Raw genomic sequence first — 16,218 nt, 5'->3', positions numbered from 1 at the left:
TATTAATTATTTACATTTAAGTTACCTTCTAAAACACTTATCACAAAATTGTTTTGCTTTTCAAATCAAATTCAAAATAATGTCTATTTTCTCCTTGTCCATTGTCGCACACTGGTCAGCTGTCAGAGAAACGCAAACAGATGTACATATGAACATATGGATTCACAATTTTTCTCCTAATTTGGAATGCCCAATTCCCACTATTTAGTAAGTCCTTGTGGTTGCGTGGTTACTCACCTTAATCCAGGTGGCAGAGGACAAGTCTCAGTTGCCTCCACTTCTGAGACAGTCAGTCCACGCATCTTATCATGTGGCTTGCTGTGCATGACACCACGGAGACTCACAGCATGTGGAGGCTCATGCTACTCTCCGCGATCCACACACAACTTACCACGCACCACATTGAGAGTGAGAACCCCTAATCGCGACCACGAAAAGGTTCCCCATGTGACTCTACCCTTCCTAGCAACCGGGCCAATTTGGATGTTTAGGAGACCTGGCTGGAGTCACTCAGCACGCCTTGGATTTGAACTCGCGACTCAAGGGGTGGTAGTCAGCGTCAATACTTGCTGAACTACCCTGGCCCCTCCACATATTCACATTTTAATTGTATTACACATAAATTTTATTTTTTTTATAAATGATTGTTACCCAAGTAATGTATTTAAAAGTAATTACATTCACTGAAAATCAATAACTGTAATCTGAATACAAGAATTTTAAAAATGTAATGCGTTAAACTACTTTTTTTCAAAAATTAATTAGATTACAGTAACTAATTACTTTGAAATCCATTTACACCCAACACTGGATATAACAAAGCAAAAAAAAAAAAAAATATTTCATGCTCATGTGGTATTTCATTACAAATAGGCTTAAAGAATATTACTATGAAACATTTAAAATATTTCATGTATTACTTAATTTAATGTCATAAGTATAAATGTGGACCCTTCATTCTTTCAGTTAGTACTATAATATGAAAAAAAAATTATACAGTTCAAGATTCTCTCATTTTGCATAGTCTGTGAGTCAGCATAGTCTGTACATTTTGTTTTTATGAGAATTTTATTTAACCGAAGAAATAAATTACAACAATACACTACTGTTGTTGTCTTATGATGTACTAAGCACATCCTTCATACTCATCTCATATAATACACCATATTGTTTTATAAAAATAAATCAATGGCCAGTGGAATGAACACATGCGGAATAGAGCAGTCAGTGCCTGAACTTTAAATTGTCCCTCCTCTGCAAAAATATATATGGAAGTCTTGCACCCTTCACAACCGTAACACACACACCCACACACACCCACACACACACACACACACACACACACACACACACACACACACACACACACACACACTGATGTACACACAAACACATGTGTGCTCAGCCCTGCTGTTAATGGGAAAAGTCCCCAATTTTCAGAATGTGAAAGTACATCGGGATAATGTAATTCAGTATATGAATTACAATGTGTGCTTATACCAGCTATTCCAACTTTAAAATACGTCCTGGAAACCTAAATATAAAATACTTCAAAGTATTTATAATATTGCAATATTGATATGTATTGCTCTGATGTAACACAAAAGTACCCATGTAAAGACAAAGCATTATGCAGTAGTACCATTAGATTATCAAAGAGTCACTTCATCTGATTTTAAGTGACAAAAATATATATATACTGTATGTTTGCTTCAGAATTAAGTGTAAATCACATCCTAACATTTTCACTTCCAATCCTTCCATGATAATATACATTTAAGACTAATCATTCAACACTCAAAATTAAATCAAAATGATGTTAACCTCCAGAAATCGTATGCACATTGTTTCTCTTCATTTCCCAGAAAAGGGGTGAAATGGAAGAACAGCAATAATGGAAAAAGAGGAACTCAGCCAAGTTTTGTTGTTCGCATCAAACAGGGAAATCCCAGAACATCCCTCAGTTGTATAAAAGAGAAGCCGGTCAGATAATTTACTCGCATTCAGCTATCTGAACAAGGTGAAGACTCTCAGGACTTTGAAACAATGAAGACTGTGGCAGCTTTTTTTGTTTTAGTCTTTTTGACTATTGTTGCTGTTAAAGGTAAGATCTTTTGGCTTTATTTTAGTATTTCAACTACCCCTGTCACAATATCTTATTTAGTTGCTTCAAAGTAATCATTAAATAATGTGCTTGTCTTGTCCTCTAGGGCAGCCTGGGTTTGGCAGCCGACGGTGTTTATGTCAGGGTGCAGGTGTCAAAATGGTCAACCCAAAGTTTATAGAGAAGGTTGTAATTCACCCTGTTAGTCCGTCTTGTGGACATCTGGAAGTTGTGTAAGTACATTAATTATTCGTAATTGAATTTGAGAAAAACCACATCTATATTTCCCTTCAAATGACTTTATGATGTGTTTGAACAGTGTCACACTGAAGAAAATGGGGCAGAGATGCTTAAACCCAGAGTCATTGTTTACCAAACACATCATTGAGAAGATTGCAAATAAGAAGAGGTGAGTGTATTCCATGATCAGTGCCATTAAAACATTGAGCATATCTGTCTTTCACATGTTAAAAATTAATAAATGGCTATCATGGAATAATACTATATGATCTTTCCTCTTTAGGAGTGCTCAGTCAAATATGTCATGAAGTCTGGGGGTTGTGAACTCTGTCATTAAAAAGCTGTGTTGATATTTTTTATGTATAATACATAATGTAAATATAATATATTGCTTTATTTATTAAACAAACTAAGGTGCCATATGTTCCTTCTGTTGTTTATGTTGTTTATTGTCAGAGGAAAATGTCAAATAAACTCTTCATAATTTTTCAAATGATTTATTGGTCTTATGAGTGGAGGTGGTAAGAAAATGGAATGTAATATATAAAAGATGTACAGTACCAGTCAAAGTTTGGACACACTTGACTGAATTTGTTTCTCGTGTTCCTTTTTTCTTACAGTATGCTTAAATGCTTGAAAATAGCTTCGAACAATACTGTTTAAAAAGTAACCTAGATGGATACCTCATGAAGTTGGTTGAATTTTTGAAAGTGTATATTTGGGTTAGCCAATTGTAAACAGAAGGTTAAGAAAGAACACAAGAGACACTGGCGACAGCAGCCAATTTACTGTTTCAACATCCCTTTTTTATATGGAAAGTACTTATTTATTTGTAACTTCAGAGACTATGATATTTTCACATAATTGTGAAACTGAAGGTCACTTTAAAAGGAAAAACAAAAATCAAACAACAAAAATATAATGTAGTCTTGATACAAAAGAAATGTAGACAAAATAAAGAATGAGATAAGGGTTACGAAAGGGCATGGGAAGATATCTTAAGACCACAAAGCAGCACATTGGAGGTGAATAAAGAAACAACAAAATAACAGAAAATAAGCTGTAAACAGTTACAAATAAATTGACATTAAAAGTGTGACAATAATAGCACTGTGAAAAGAGAAAAAGTTTTTATTTGTCTTGAAGGAAAAATGTCAAATCACAGACAGTCTGGGGGAGTGTGTTCCAAAGTCGAGGGCTAACAGCAATATATGACCTGCTACTTACTGTAGAGTCCACACAGTTTGTCAGTAAATTACAGAAAACTGCAAGGGGTGTAGAATAGATTGTGTGGGGCAAGGCCATTTAGATCATTCAAAGTCTCAATTAGTATGCAGAAAGTGACCGGAAGCCAGTTAAGCTAATGGAGAAATGGGGTAAAAAATAATGTGATCTGTAAATGACTTACCCAACACAGACTGCAGTAGGCTACTACACAATACGAAGGCGCAGGTCAAAAATGAAGAGGGGCTCAGGTAAAAAATGCCACTCAAAGTGACAAAAATGTCCACGGAATGTAAAATATGGGGCAAAAAATGCCCTCATGATGAATTCCTCTAATTAGGCATCAGTGTTGGGTGTATCCGATTATTAAGTAATTAGATACTGTAATCTAATTACTTTTTAGCCAAAAAAGTCATGTAAACATTACATTTTAAATTCTTGTAATCAGATTACAGTTACTGACTTTCAATTAAAGTTTTTTTTACTGTAAGTACATTACTTGCGCTAAAGTAAAATGTATAATACATTTAATATATGAACTAATATGTACATCTATTAGTGTTTCTGTGACAGCTGAAGGGTGTGTGATGAATGAGGAAATATAAACATTTCGAATTTGAGTGGAAAACCAAAAACTTTAGTAGGAAAAGTGATTTAGAAAGTAACTTAAAAGTAAAATAATTAGTAATATGATTACTGTTAGATGAAGTAATCAGTAAAGTAATCAGATAACATTTTTGGGAGAAGTATTTAGTTATTTGTAGTGGTTTACTTATTTTGAGTAACATACCCAACACTATTAGGCATACATGTTATTGTACAATGTACATGTTAATGATGATTAAGATTTTATTACCTCTAACCCATAAATTCAGTCTAGTTATTCATATTGAGAATTTCTGTTAATCGAATCATTAAATTTAAATATTTGATATAAAAGGTTGATACTGTATATTTTTTTATTTGGTTAATATTAAATGCACCTGAAAATCAAAACCAGAGGGCAAATATTGCACCTTAATGGAAAGTTAATTTCTGACCCTGCTAAGGCATTTACTATATTAGTTACAGTATATATAGTACTCAGAATCTCAGAATAAAATATATACTTTTATATAGCCTTACTATAAGTACCTTTAGTTCAGGAGATCAGTATCATCATGAGTGTTAAGTTTTTTAACAGTTAAGTTTAAACTAAGTTAAGTATCTTATTAAGATAATATAAAATAATTAAATAAATAAAAAGAGGTAGTGAGAGTGTTAAACCTTTTTCCTTTAAAAGAGAAGTTTGGTTGTGGAAGTAGATCTACTTTGGAAGTAGATGTGATTTAAGAGCTCACTTAATAGTGTGATGATGTCACTGATTTTCATCATCACAATATTGTTCATTTCTTTATCCAAAAAACTATTTAATATTTTCAAAATTTAAATTTTTTTATCATGTGTATACATTTTGTATACAGACATCTGTTGAACATCTGTTGCACATGTTTTAACAAAGAAAAGTCACTTATACTGTTATACCGGCAGGTTGATACCAAAATGATTGATGTATTATTACAGTGTTGTAGTCGTGACCTGCTCATCCGAGTACAAGTCCAGTCCGAGACCAGAGTAGGTTGAGTTTGAGTCAACACCAAGACCAGAAGAGGGTCGAGTCCGAATCTAGACCAACACCAGAGTGGGCCGAGTCCGAGTAAAGACCGAGACCTGTAAAGGCTGAGTGTAAGACAAGAGTTTTTTATAAATTTATTAAATGTATAGTTTAAAGGACTATTGATCTAGGTGCATATATCAAATAAAACACATTTATTATTTGCTTAACCTTATGTTGGTTAAACAATATTCCCAGTTGAGAATAAAAATGTTATGAATTACACATCCTAGGTTAAGTGAAAAAATTTGTATTAGAATTATGACATGTCAATATTAACAAAATGTCAGTGAAAAACTCAAATTAAAGGTTTGAAGTGCCTATGTGGCTTAGCATGGCAATACAAACTACCAGCTATTATGTTCCATTCAAGTCAAGTAAACATTTCTGCCAGTTCACGTAACACAGTTCAGCTAGTTGTGGCATTTTGTATAGGGATCCCTAGTGTCACTACATCGACACAACGTCGAGTGAGTGACAGATAGGGAACGTCCTGGTTACTTTCGTAACCTCCGTTCCCTGATGGAGGGAATGAGACATTGTGTCCCTCTTGCCACAACACTGAACTACCTGCTGAAATGGCTGGGACCTGGTCTCGGCTCCTCAGCACAAAACCTGAATGAGTGGTTGCATACCAGCTCCTTTTATACCCGTATGTCCAGGGGAGTGGCATGCAAATTCCATTCGCCAATTCTCATTGGCCTTTTGTAAAAAAAGCAGAAAAGTTTGGGGCTCCCAAGAGTGACCCCTAGTGTCACTACATCGACACAATGTCTCGTTCCCTCCATCAGGGAACGGAGGTTAGGAAAGTAACCAGGATGTTTGTTATCATTCTATGCTGCAGCTAATAGTCAACATAATCTCTCTTCCAGGTCAGGACAGGCATCACAAAGGCAGATGCTTCTGTGCTGACAAAGGAGTGGACGTGGTTTTACGAAAGATGATTGAGAAGGTTGAAATCATTCCTCCAGGCCCATCTTGTGGAAACCAGGAGATTGTGTAAGCACATACATCATGATTTTTGCATATTTACACTTTAATGGTGTATTTCTGCTGCTTTCTTAACAACATGCTGATCAACACATTCAGCTCACTTTTTCTTTTTTATTTCCAGTATCACTCTGAAGAGTGCAGAGTGGAAATGCTTGAATCCTGAGTTTAAATTCACCCAGAATTTCATCAAGAGAGCACTTGAAATGAGGTTAGTGTAGTTAGTGTAGTTGTTTGTAGAACTGCTTTATGTTCACAACAAATAAAAGGACTTGTCAGGCTTAAAAAATGAAAAGGCCATTTCCTAGAATGAATAAATGTTATAATATTATCAACTGTTTCTGTTCTTTATAGGGCCCAGCAGTAGGGCACAACTCTCACAATGAATTCAGATTAGCTGCTGTGTAATGCTACAGAAGAACACCCTGTTGCTGTATAATCTCTAATTGTAAAACCTTCAGTTTTCATTACACTTCCCGAGCTTGACTTGTGAACATCTGTACAAACTGTTTAATAATGTAAATATTTATAATGTACGTATGCAACTGACCAACAACCACTGATGTAATTTATAAAGTGATAATTTATTTTACAAAATTTCAACTATGTGTATATTCTTGTTTTTTCAATGAATAAAGCTAACTAACAAACATTGTTTTGCAATGTTATTCAATTTGTATTACTGTGTTAGTTTGTAAAATTATTTCATTGTCCACTATGTCGATGCACAGTGTTTCCAAAAAATTAAAATGAATGGCCTTTGTCTGTGTCACTCATTACAGAACCTCTTTTTAATGAAGTTGACATGGTGAAGCACATACAGTTCTGTATGCACAAACAAATCTTGTAGAACTCCAAGTTATTATCTGGGCAGTCACAGTGTAATATATGGAGGCTCAGGTGAACAGCAACATGAAAACCAAATGCAGTTTTATTTAGAGATACAACAAAAAACAAACAAACAAAAAAAAATTAAAGCTACACTATGTAACTTTTTTGGTTAAAAACTAACAAAATGTTATTAATGATAGAGTCTTTCTTTACCCAAAATACACTTTGATAAACCTATAATAATGTTTATATTTTAGAGCTGTCAGGATGGATTTCGTGGGAAATTGCATACATAAGTAATTCGCCCACGCGTGTTGATGTCATATTCATACACAAAGAAAATAAGCTCCGGCTTCTGTAGCGCGTGTATGGGAGTAGAATGAAGCTGAAAGATTGTTGTCACAACGAACGAGAAAAATTGACCGTGGATCATTAAAAATGGCAAACCTCCGCAGTTATAAAAAGTTTACAACATCTGACCTTATCAGACTATCAATCATTGTGTCTAATGTTAACAAATGTTGCCTAACTTTTGTAACGTCATTTATTTCAAAACATTAATGTTTCAAATAAGTCAAAACAATAGCATAAGATATGGAACTTATCTGCTCAGATGACGTTTTCGGATATCTGTCTTTTCCTTTCTTTCGTTATTTATTTGTTCATTCACTCTGATAAGATATCCTGTATCCAGTGTACATTGATGCCACATTCATCTGAGCAGAGAAGCAGAGCTGAAGCAAAACTTACGTTATAACCAAAACAATGTTCTTCCGCAAGACACATGCAGTTTTATTTTTTAACCGCTAGAGGTTGCCAGTTTATGCAACAGACCTTAGCAAGTTATACAGAATCAGTGCTTGACAAGAGACAAATGGAACATGAGGGGTTTAAATATTCAAAGACTAACAGGCAAACAAGACAGATGAACCAATGCATGAACAAGACTGATAACAATTAAAGATGCACTCAGTAAGGTTTTTCCTCATTTAAAAAGTTTCACTTCAAAATAAATAAATAGTCATTTTTAAACATGTGTTTAAAATCATGACCACTCATGTGAGATGAATTAACAATTAATAACTTTGGAGTCTTTGTTTTACAAGATTTGTTTGTGCATACATAACTGTATGTGTCAATTAATAACAAAACAGAAGTAAAGGGGAATTACTATGAGGAGTGCAACAAATCATAATTGTAGCGTACCAAGAAATAAAACAGCCTTTGGACAGTCATCATTCTCAGCAAAAGGTGTACATTTATGGAACAATTTACCAATAGAAATGAAAAGACAAACAGAATTGAAAGGATTCAATAAAACTATTAAAAAAAAAAAACTGGTTTAAACAGAATCAATTTTGTGAACATTGATGGTTTTATTTAGTGTTTATACAGTTGGTTATTTTGCTAAGTATGCATTTTTATTGTCTACTATATACTGTATTATTGTATTTTAAATGATGTTTACTGTTTGTTAGATTTCTTATGTAAAAGCCTAACCAGGGACAGGTGCTGCAAATTAGCTGTTAGCTAGAAGCATATATATAGAGCATCTGCTGCTCAAAACTTGTGTAGCAATGTTATTCTGTATTGTCCCTGTCAAATAAACCAATAAATAAAAAAATGAAAAGGTCAGTCATATTAGTACGGAAGCCCTGAACTGCAAGGTGGAAAAAAAAAAATAACGGTGAAAAAAAAAATTATAATTTGTTCACTCTTCAAAAAAAAATTTTTCTCTCTCTTCAAAAATGTTTTTTTTTTCTTCTCAAAAACAATCCGCCTAGCGGTTGTGGTTACATATGTTTGATATGGCATTCGTTGTCGTGTAACAACTGGAGCAAGTGCCAAGACAGAACTCCTCGTGATCCCAGCCAACCCATCTGTTGACCACAACCTCACTATTCATCATGGTTCATCTACACTAACACAAACCAGAACAGCTCTGAACCTGGGAGTGGTGGTAGATGACCAGCTTAATTTTACCACCCACATCTCATCAACCGTCTGGTCTTGCAGATTCGCACTCTACAACATAAGGAAATCAGACCTTTCCTGTCTCAATATGCTGCACAGCTCCTGGTCCAAGCACCGGTCATTTCAAGACTGGACTACTGTAATGCTCTGTTGGCTGGCCTTCCAGCTTACACAGTTAAGCCACTGCAGATGGTCCAGAATGCAGCAGAGAGTCTGGTCTTCAATCAGCCAAAAAGGGCTCATGTCACTCAGCTCTTGATTTCACTTCACTGGCTACCTGTAGCTGCCTGCATCAAATTCAAGGCTTTGACTCTGGTCTTCAGGACAGCCAATGGAACTGCACCCTCTTACTTCAATTCAATTCTCCAGGTCTATACTCCAACTCGCTCTCTGCAGTCTATGAACGAGCGGCGCCTGGTGGTCCCATCACAAAGAGGCTCAAAGTCTATTTCACGATTGTTCACTTTCTCTGTTCCACTGTGGTGGAATGAGCTTCCAACCTCCACACGATCTACTGATACCATTGTAACATTCAAGAACCAGCTGAAAACACACCTGTTCCGTGAGCACTTAACCAATCCACACTAATTGTACTTACTATTGAACTTAACTTTGCACTTACTGTACAAAAAAAAATAAATCCTTCTCTGTCTCTTTCTTCTGCGCTAGCTCCTATACTACTCCAGCCACCTTGAGAGCTTGGCAGTACAACACTGTAGAAGTTGTTGAACTTTGTATGACAAATTGCTTGCTATGTTCCTCATTTGTAAGTCGCTTTGGATAAAAGCGTCTGCTAAATGACTAAATGTAAAATGTTAATCTAATTCCCCTGTGCACAAAGCGAGGTCCCTAAAGAAATAATATACTGAGTATGGTGTGGAAGAACTTGACTGGCCTGCACAAACCCCAGACCTGAACCCCATTAAACACCTTTGGGATTAATTAGATGCTGACTGTGAGCCAGTGTCCATCCCCCAACATCAGTGCCTGACCTTACTGATGCTCTTGTGTCTGAATAGGAATAGCTAATGTATATTCCAACTAGGGATGTGCAAAACTACCAATTTTCATAATCAGCTAGTCGGCTAGTGGGTGTTAAGGATAATAATGTATAATTAGGCTCCGTTATTTTTATATGACCCCAATCAGACGCCTTTTAAAGGGATATACGTATGCTAACGGCAGCACTACAACATCATGACTAACAGATATTCAACAAATAAATAGGCTAAACAACTATAATATCTTATTGCACAAAACTATCAAAATAATAAAAGTAAGAAATAAGAAAGGCTCCAATACAGAGTACCACAAATCCACTTTTTGCATCCTGAACACATAATGATGTGCTTCAATGTAACCAGAGCACTTGGGAGTCTCAGGGTGATCCTTTCTGCACATACAAAAGTGCAGAACTGCAAGATAATATTGCGGGTACACATCTAGTTCAGGACATCAAACAGTTAAAACCTTTTTTACTGCTATTTATGTAAGCAGTGTCAGACAGAATCAGCAAAAGACTTTAATCTCTCTAACACACCTCACAAATATGGGAATATTACACAAAGCAGGGGATTTACTGTTTGACAGTGATCATCTTGAAATGTATTGTTGATGCGGCATTTCGCTGAAACAAAAGTGCAAAAAAAGTCTAAACCTAAAGCAGTAAAGAGACTAAAATTCAGAGGGTTTTACTGTACTGACTGTTAAGCACTAAGAAGCTGTGTCTCTCAATTAATTCGAGAATTGCGTCTCCCATTAAAACAACCACCACTACTAAAATATTAATGTTAGTAGTCGACCCCAATAATCAATTTGTCAGTTTTTAGATGACTATTCGATTAGTCGACCACCCTAGCATATCCCTAATTCTAAAATCAAGTGGAAAGCCTTTCCAGAAGAGTGGAAGATCAGCTATAGATATGAAAGGCCTGAGAAATTAACATCTATCTAAAATTAACATCACACTCAAAATAAGACATATCACATCATATCACATACACCAATCACAAAGTAAATATTCTCTGACGTAGGAAGAGAGGAAAACAGTGTGAGTTTGAAGAGTAAACTAACTCAGCAAAAAAGACTCCAAAAATTGTTGGAATATGCGAAATAATCCATTGGCTTATAAAAATTTGTGTTACATGTTAGAAATGCCAGAAAACTAAAAATGGACCTCATCCAGTTACTTACATATAAGTAACCACATATAAAATATATACAGGATGTTACTGCATTCTTCCAAGGGCCAAACCATCAGTCACCCCTCAAGCACTCAAACACACTCACTCACACACACACACACACACACACACATGTGGCTGTTTATTGGCCTAACAGTTTATACAGTGCATAATTCTGAGTGCATTAAAATGAAAAATAATGTAGTGCACCTCTAGATTAAACTTTTTTATGTATTATGTACATTACATTGCACCTAATCTGCCTAGTTTCACCAATCAGTATAATTATAAGTGGTATTTTCAGATTTCACAGAAAGTGAAAATTTAATTTTCACTTTCATTTCCATCAGCATGACAACACAATGTCTTGATGAGACTATAGTATATAAAGAAGTTGTGAAAGCACATCATCATGTTCCATTGAAATGAGATGTTTTGTATGATTTGTGGTTTGATTATACTTCTGTTAAACTGAAACTGACTTCCATGCTTATTTGATATTTCTACATCAGAACTCTGATTAGTCACTGAATTTCATCATTAGAATATAATATTTCATTAAAATATGTGATGATCTGCATCCAGCGCATTATTGCTCATTGTGTTGAAAACTCAAATTAAACCATTTTCAAAAGAGACTTTTTTTCTCCCCACGACTTAAATTGAAGTAATTTGCTTTGAGTTCTCATACCTGCCAGCGAAAAGGTTTGAGAAGTCAGATATTTTGCTCTGTTTATGTTGCTTGTTAAACTTAAAGATTGCTTTAAAGTTACCACCCCTGGAGTCGTGATTTCGAATCCAGGGTGTGCTGAGTGACTCCAGCCAAGTCTCCTAAGCAACCAAATTGGCCCGTTTGCTAGGGAGGGTAGAGTCACATGGGGTAACCTCCTCGTGGTCACGATTAGTGGTTCTCGCTCTCAATGAATGGTTCTTTCCCGCGTGGTAAGTTGTGCGTGTATCGCAGAGAGTAGCATAAGCCTCCACATGCAAGTCTCCGTGCTGTCCTGCACAACGAGCCACATGATAAGATGCGTGGAAAAAAAAAGAAAAAAGATTGCTTTAAAAATGATAAAATCTTGATTTATGGTTTATGGTAAGTTATTCTGAAACTCAGCTTGTGCTGTGAAAAACATGACCCAGTAGTGTCTGTAGAATATTATTGTATGCACATTATTTCAATATTGATAAATGTTAAAGACTGGACAAATTTATTAGCACACAATAAGTTTCGATTTTTAGCTTTCACTGAATTTAAAAGTAAAGAGGTAGTGAAAACATTTGACCCTCTTCCACAGAAAAGACACATTTTGTCCCACATTCTAGTTTGTGGTTTCTTAATATCCTTTGCAAAGTTAACCCAACATCCATAAGTATGCAAATAAATGTTTTTTTTAAAAAAAAAAGTAAATTCCAACCACAACTTGTAGTGACATCACAAGTTTTGATCTTTATAATTGTTTTATTTCACAGTCTAAAAATGATTGTAACAGAACATTAAGAACATATATGGTAACACTTTACAATAAGGTTCCATTTGATAACATTAGTTAACAACACAAGTTAACATGAACTAACAATGAATAATACTTTTACAGCATTTATTAATCTTGGTTGATGTTAATTTCAACATATAGTAATAATTTTAAAAATCAAAAGTTGTGTTTGTTGACATAAGTTAATGCACTGTGAACTAACATGAACTAACAATGAACAGTAGTATTTTTATTAACTTACATTAACAAAGATTAATTAATGCTTTTAAATATATATTGTTCATTGTTAGTTCATGATACCAAATGCATTAACTAATGTTAACAAAAGGAACCTAATTGTAGAGCGTTACTACATACAGTATACTGTAATTAGATGATCACGCTGTTGTCAGTATTGAGCCTGCAGTTCAGTATTGGCAAATTTTATCTAGACAACAAGCTACTGTATAACTGTTTTTATGGGTTGCTGAAGTTGTTGTTAGTGATTTAGTAGAACTAGTGCTATAATTTTGACTCAGCATAACCCACTGTTACTCAACCTCAATTAAAAACAATGTCCTAAATTGGAGCACACAACAAACATTGTGATGTGTTCACAACAGCCTTTAAAAGCCATTGCAAATCTATAAATGTAATAGTTTCAGTGGTTTAATTATCTACAGTATAAATTCAATAATTATAGTTTAACAATGTGCTTTGGAATTATTTTACATGCCCCAAGCAAATGCTTTTTTCACTTGTGTGTTGGCCTGATATACTTCCCCAAATTATAAGTCTTAATTCACACGAATATTGCAGTCTGATTTAGCAATGATAATTCCTTCCTCATTCATGGAAATTTAAACTCGGACACAGGATGCTCTGTATCAGACACTCTCTTCAGTTAGTTTGGGAGAAGGTGTTGCCAAGAAAAGGCAATAAAAAGATAGGAAGTTGGAATAGTGAAAGAGAAACTGAGGACTGTCTCGGAGAGGGGAAACCCCTGATCTTAGAGTATTTAAATGGAGCTGCTGAACACTTTTGTTCATAATCTCATTGCTTCACACATTACCACAAGCAAAGCGAAGACTATCAAGAGCAAAAAGACAATGAAGACTGTTGCAGCTATTGTTCTTCTTGCATGTCTGCTTATTATTGAGGTGAAAGGTAAGTTTCAGAATTGCTGTTTGAGAAGTTTAAAGTGCCTTTATATTGCATCTAAATATTTGTTTGATATAATATTGTTCAGCAGTTAAAAATAAAATTGTATGAAATATATGAAATCTCTTTTCCAGGGCAGGCCAGGGTTCCCAAGGGCAGGTGTCTCTGTGCTGACAAAGGAGTGAACATGGTTTTAATGAGAAACATTGAAAAGGTTGAAATCATCCCTCCAAGTCCATCTTGTGGAAAGCAGGAGATTATGTAAGTGGCAAAATATTTTACATAGTTTAAATGTTTGTACATTAATAATTCTGTGTAAACTAGCTTTAGTTTTATTGCAACCGTACAGATGAATCATTGTTTCTTGTGCCCTTTGACAGAGTCACTCTGAAGAAAGGTGCCAGTCGGAGATGCATGAATCCAGAGTCTAAATTCACTCAAAATGTCATCATGAAGGCTCTTGAAAAGAGGTGAGTAAATCTCTGCGTTATGTATTTTTACTTCTGCTTTACATCCGTGCAGAGTGAAACCCATGGTCATTTCCCAAATAAATTAATTTAAGGGTGAAATACAAGTAACTGTTTTTGATTTTTACAGGAGCCAGCCAGTCGAGGATTCTCAGTGAATCTAGATCAGCCATTGTGTTGTGCCACTGAAGAACACCCTGATATCGGCACCATCAGCACCAACATACTTCAGATGACTGTATTCATACACTGCTTAAATCGTTTGAAAAAAACTTTAAAACATTTTATTGACAATATTTATTTAACCATTAAACTATGGATTGTAAAAAGCCTTTATATTTTTGATTATATAATTATTTTATTTTTCACAAAGATACTTTCTTAAGACCACTGAACACTGTGTCATATGTATAGTTTTCACCATTTTTGTATGATTGTAGTTTGTCTGTAATTTAATTGTCTCTATGATGCACAAAAACAAAAAAGTGTCAAATAAATGAAATTTTGTATCTAAATGAAAAGCCTTCTGACTTTTTTTCCATTTAATATCTGTGGGAGTGTTTTGTAACTTCTGTGAAGTGAGTAGTCTGTCTTTACTATATCAAATTGTAAGTCATTGCATTATGTGTTCAAATATTCATAATATACTTCTCAGAACAACAACAACAACAAAATGCACATGTAATGTATTACACATGCAGTAGGCTATAGTTGCATGGATATCACATGGTTGGAATAAAACAGAAGGTCTTGGGGGAGAATTAGAATTTTAGGTCCCAAACTCCATTGCTATTACTATTGTAAACAAAGTTTTTTCCAATAAAATTTGATTTGAAGTAAATTGCTGTGGCTATAACTTACTGAATTACCAAAATTGTTACAGCAAGTCAGTCATACTGCAACTTGACCCTTTGGCCAATGCCTGAAATGCAGTCTCAGACAAGATTTTCCCAAACCTTGCTTTACATTTTTGGCACAACAATAAAATTATCTAACTGTTTATTTTGGTCAGAATACTGAACTGCCACACTGGATAAAACAGTCTATTGAGAATTTCATACAAGTCACAGAAATATTCTCACTTTAACTAAATAGCACCAAAGCTAAAAACTAGCTTGCAAAGCTGCGGTCAAAGCAAGCTTTAACAAATCGGGAAATTAAGTTATAACACTCAGTTGCCTGCATCAAGCCTCTCCACTAATGGAGAGAGATTTTTTATTGCCTCACTTAAAAAGGGGGCAGGCATAGGATGAGGTCACTCATTTCAGGGCTCCAGACTGCGACAAAAATGGTCGCAAATGCGACCAAAAAAAAATGGATTGCGACAGTAATCGGGTTGTGTGCGATCATATGCAGTTTCATCAGATATTATCTTGTGAGGTATTGAATACATCTTTAGAGTGCCCACTAGTGTGTCTCGCGCTGCTTTTCACCTGTTCTGTTTCTGACGAACTCGCTGCACTGCACACAACAGCAAACCCAGTGCGAGAGAGTCGTGAACAAATAACTCTTTTGAACCGGGTCTTTTTCATGAACTACCCAAAAAGAACTGAGGGTTTGAACTCAGGAGCTCAGGATAGCAGTTTGACTCAGATTCACTTTCTCAGTGAATCAGCCATCAGTGAGCTTGAGCTTACAACTGGGAGCGCAGACTTTTCAAAATATATTATGTATGTGATCAAGCTTTTGACACTTAGGACAACTGAGGGATATGTACACTCTATTACACAAGGTGCAAACATTCATTAATGCTCAAGAAGGCAACACACTACTATATGCATACTAAATGTATGTAAATGAGCAGTACTAAATTAAAAAAAAAATCTTTTATCTCTTATTTGTATAAATTATGAAAGGGGTGTGAACATTTATGAAACAAAAGGGAATGCAAACTTATCTTCTCAACTATATATATATA

General features: G+C 35.0%; 2 protein-coding genes across 2 annotated transcripts; both read left to right on the top strand.

Annotated features, from left to right (window-relative positions):
- Positions 1 to 1,973: 1,973 nt before the first annotated feature.
- On the top strand, positions 1,974 to 2,845 carry LOC127424806 (C-X-C motif chemokine 11-1-like). Its single transcript, XM_051670240.1, has 4 exons — positions 1,974 to 2,104; positions 2,211 to 2,337; positions 2,424 to 2,513; positions 2,628 to 2,845. Exons 1-4 carry the CDS (start codon positions 2,047 to 2,049, stop codon positions 2,650 to 2,652), a joined length of 300 nt encoding a protein of 99 aa, XP_051526200.1. The 5' UTR covers positions 1,974 to 2,046; the 3' UTR covers positions 2,653 to 2,845.
- A 10,834-nt stretch (positions 2,846 to 13,679) lies between these two features.
- On the top strand, positions 13,680 to 14,821 carry LOC127424358 (C-X-C motif chemokine 11-6-like). The gene is made up of 4 exons (XM_051669452.1): positions 13,680 to 13,839; positions 13,968 to 14,094; positions 14,214 to 14,303; positions 14,431 to 14,821. Exons 1-4 carry the CDS (start codon positions 13,695 to 13,697, stop codon positions 14,456 to 14,458), a joined length of 390 nt encoding a protein of 129 aa, XP_051525412.1. The 5' UTR covers positions 13,680 to 13,694; the 3' UTR covers positions 14,459 to 14,821.
- Positions 14,822 to 16,218: the final 1,397 nt, after the last annotated feature.

This window comes from Myxocyprinus asiaticus, chromosome 3 (assembly GCF_019703515.2).
Source record: "Myxocyprinus asiaticus isolate MX2 ecotype Aquarium Trade chromosome 3, UBuf_Myxa_2, whole genome shotgun sequence".
In the NCBI taxonomy this organism is placed as follows: domain Eukaryota; kingdom Metazoa; phylum Chordata; class Actinopteri; order Cypriniformes; family Catostomidae; genus Myxocyprinus; species Myxocyprinus asiaticus.
This window is presented reverse-complemented; position numbering and strand designations above follow the sequence as displayed.

Coding starts and splice junctions, on each gene's coding strand:
- LOC127424806 (XM_051670240.1), top strand. CDS start 2,047: ATGAAGACTGTGGCAGCTTTTTTTGTTTTAGTCTTTTTGACTATTGTT. Junction 2,105..2,210: donor GACTATTGTTGCTGTTAAAG/GTAAGATCTTTT, acceptor CTTGTCCTCTAG/GGCAGCCTGGGTTTGGCAGC. Junction 2,514..2,627: donor AAGATTGCAAATAAGAAGAG/GTGAGTGTATTC, acceptor TTTCCTCTTTAG/GAGTGCTCAGTCAAATATGT.
- LOC127424358 (XM_051669452.1), top strand. CDS start 13,695: ATGGAGCTGCTGAACACTTTTGTTCATAATCTCATTGCTTCACACATT. Junction 14,095..14,213: donor TGTGGAAAGCAGGAGATTAT/GTAAGTGGCAAA, acceptor GCCCTTTGACAG/AGTCACTCTGAAGAAAGGTG. Junction 14,304..14,430: donor ATGAAGGCTCTTGAAAAGAG/GTGAGTAAATCT, acceptor TGATTTTTACAG/GAGCCAGCCAGTCGAGGATT.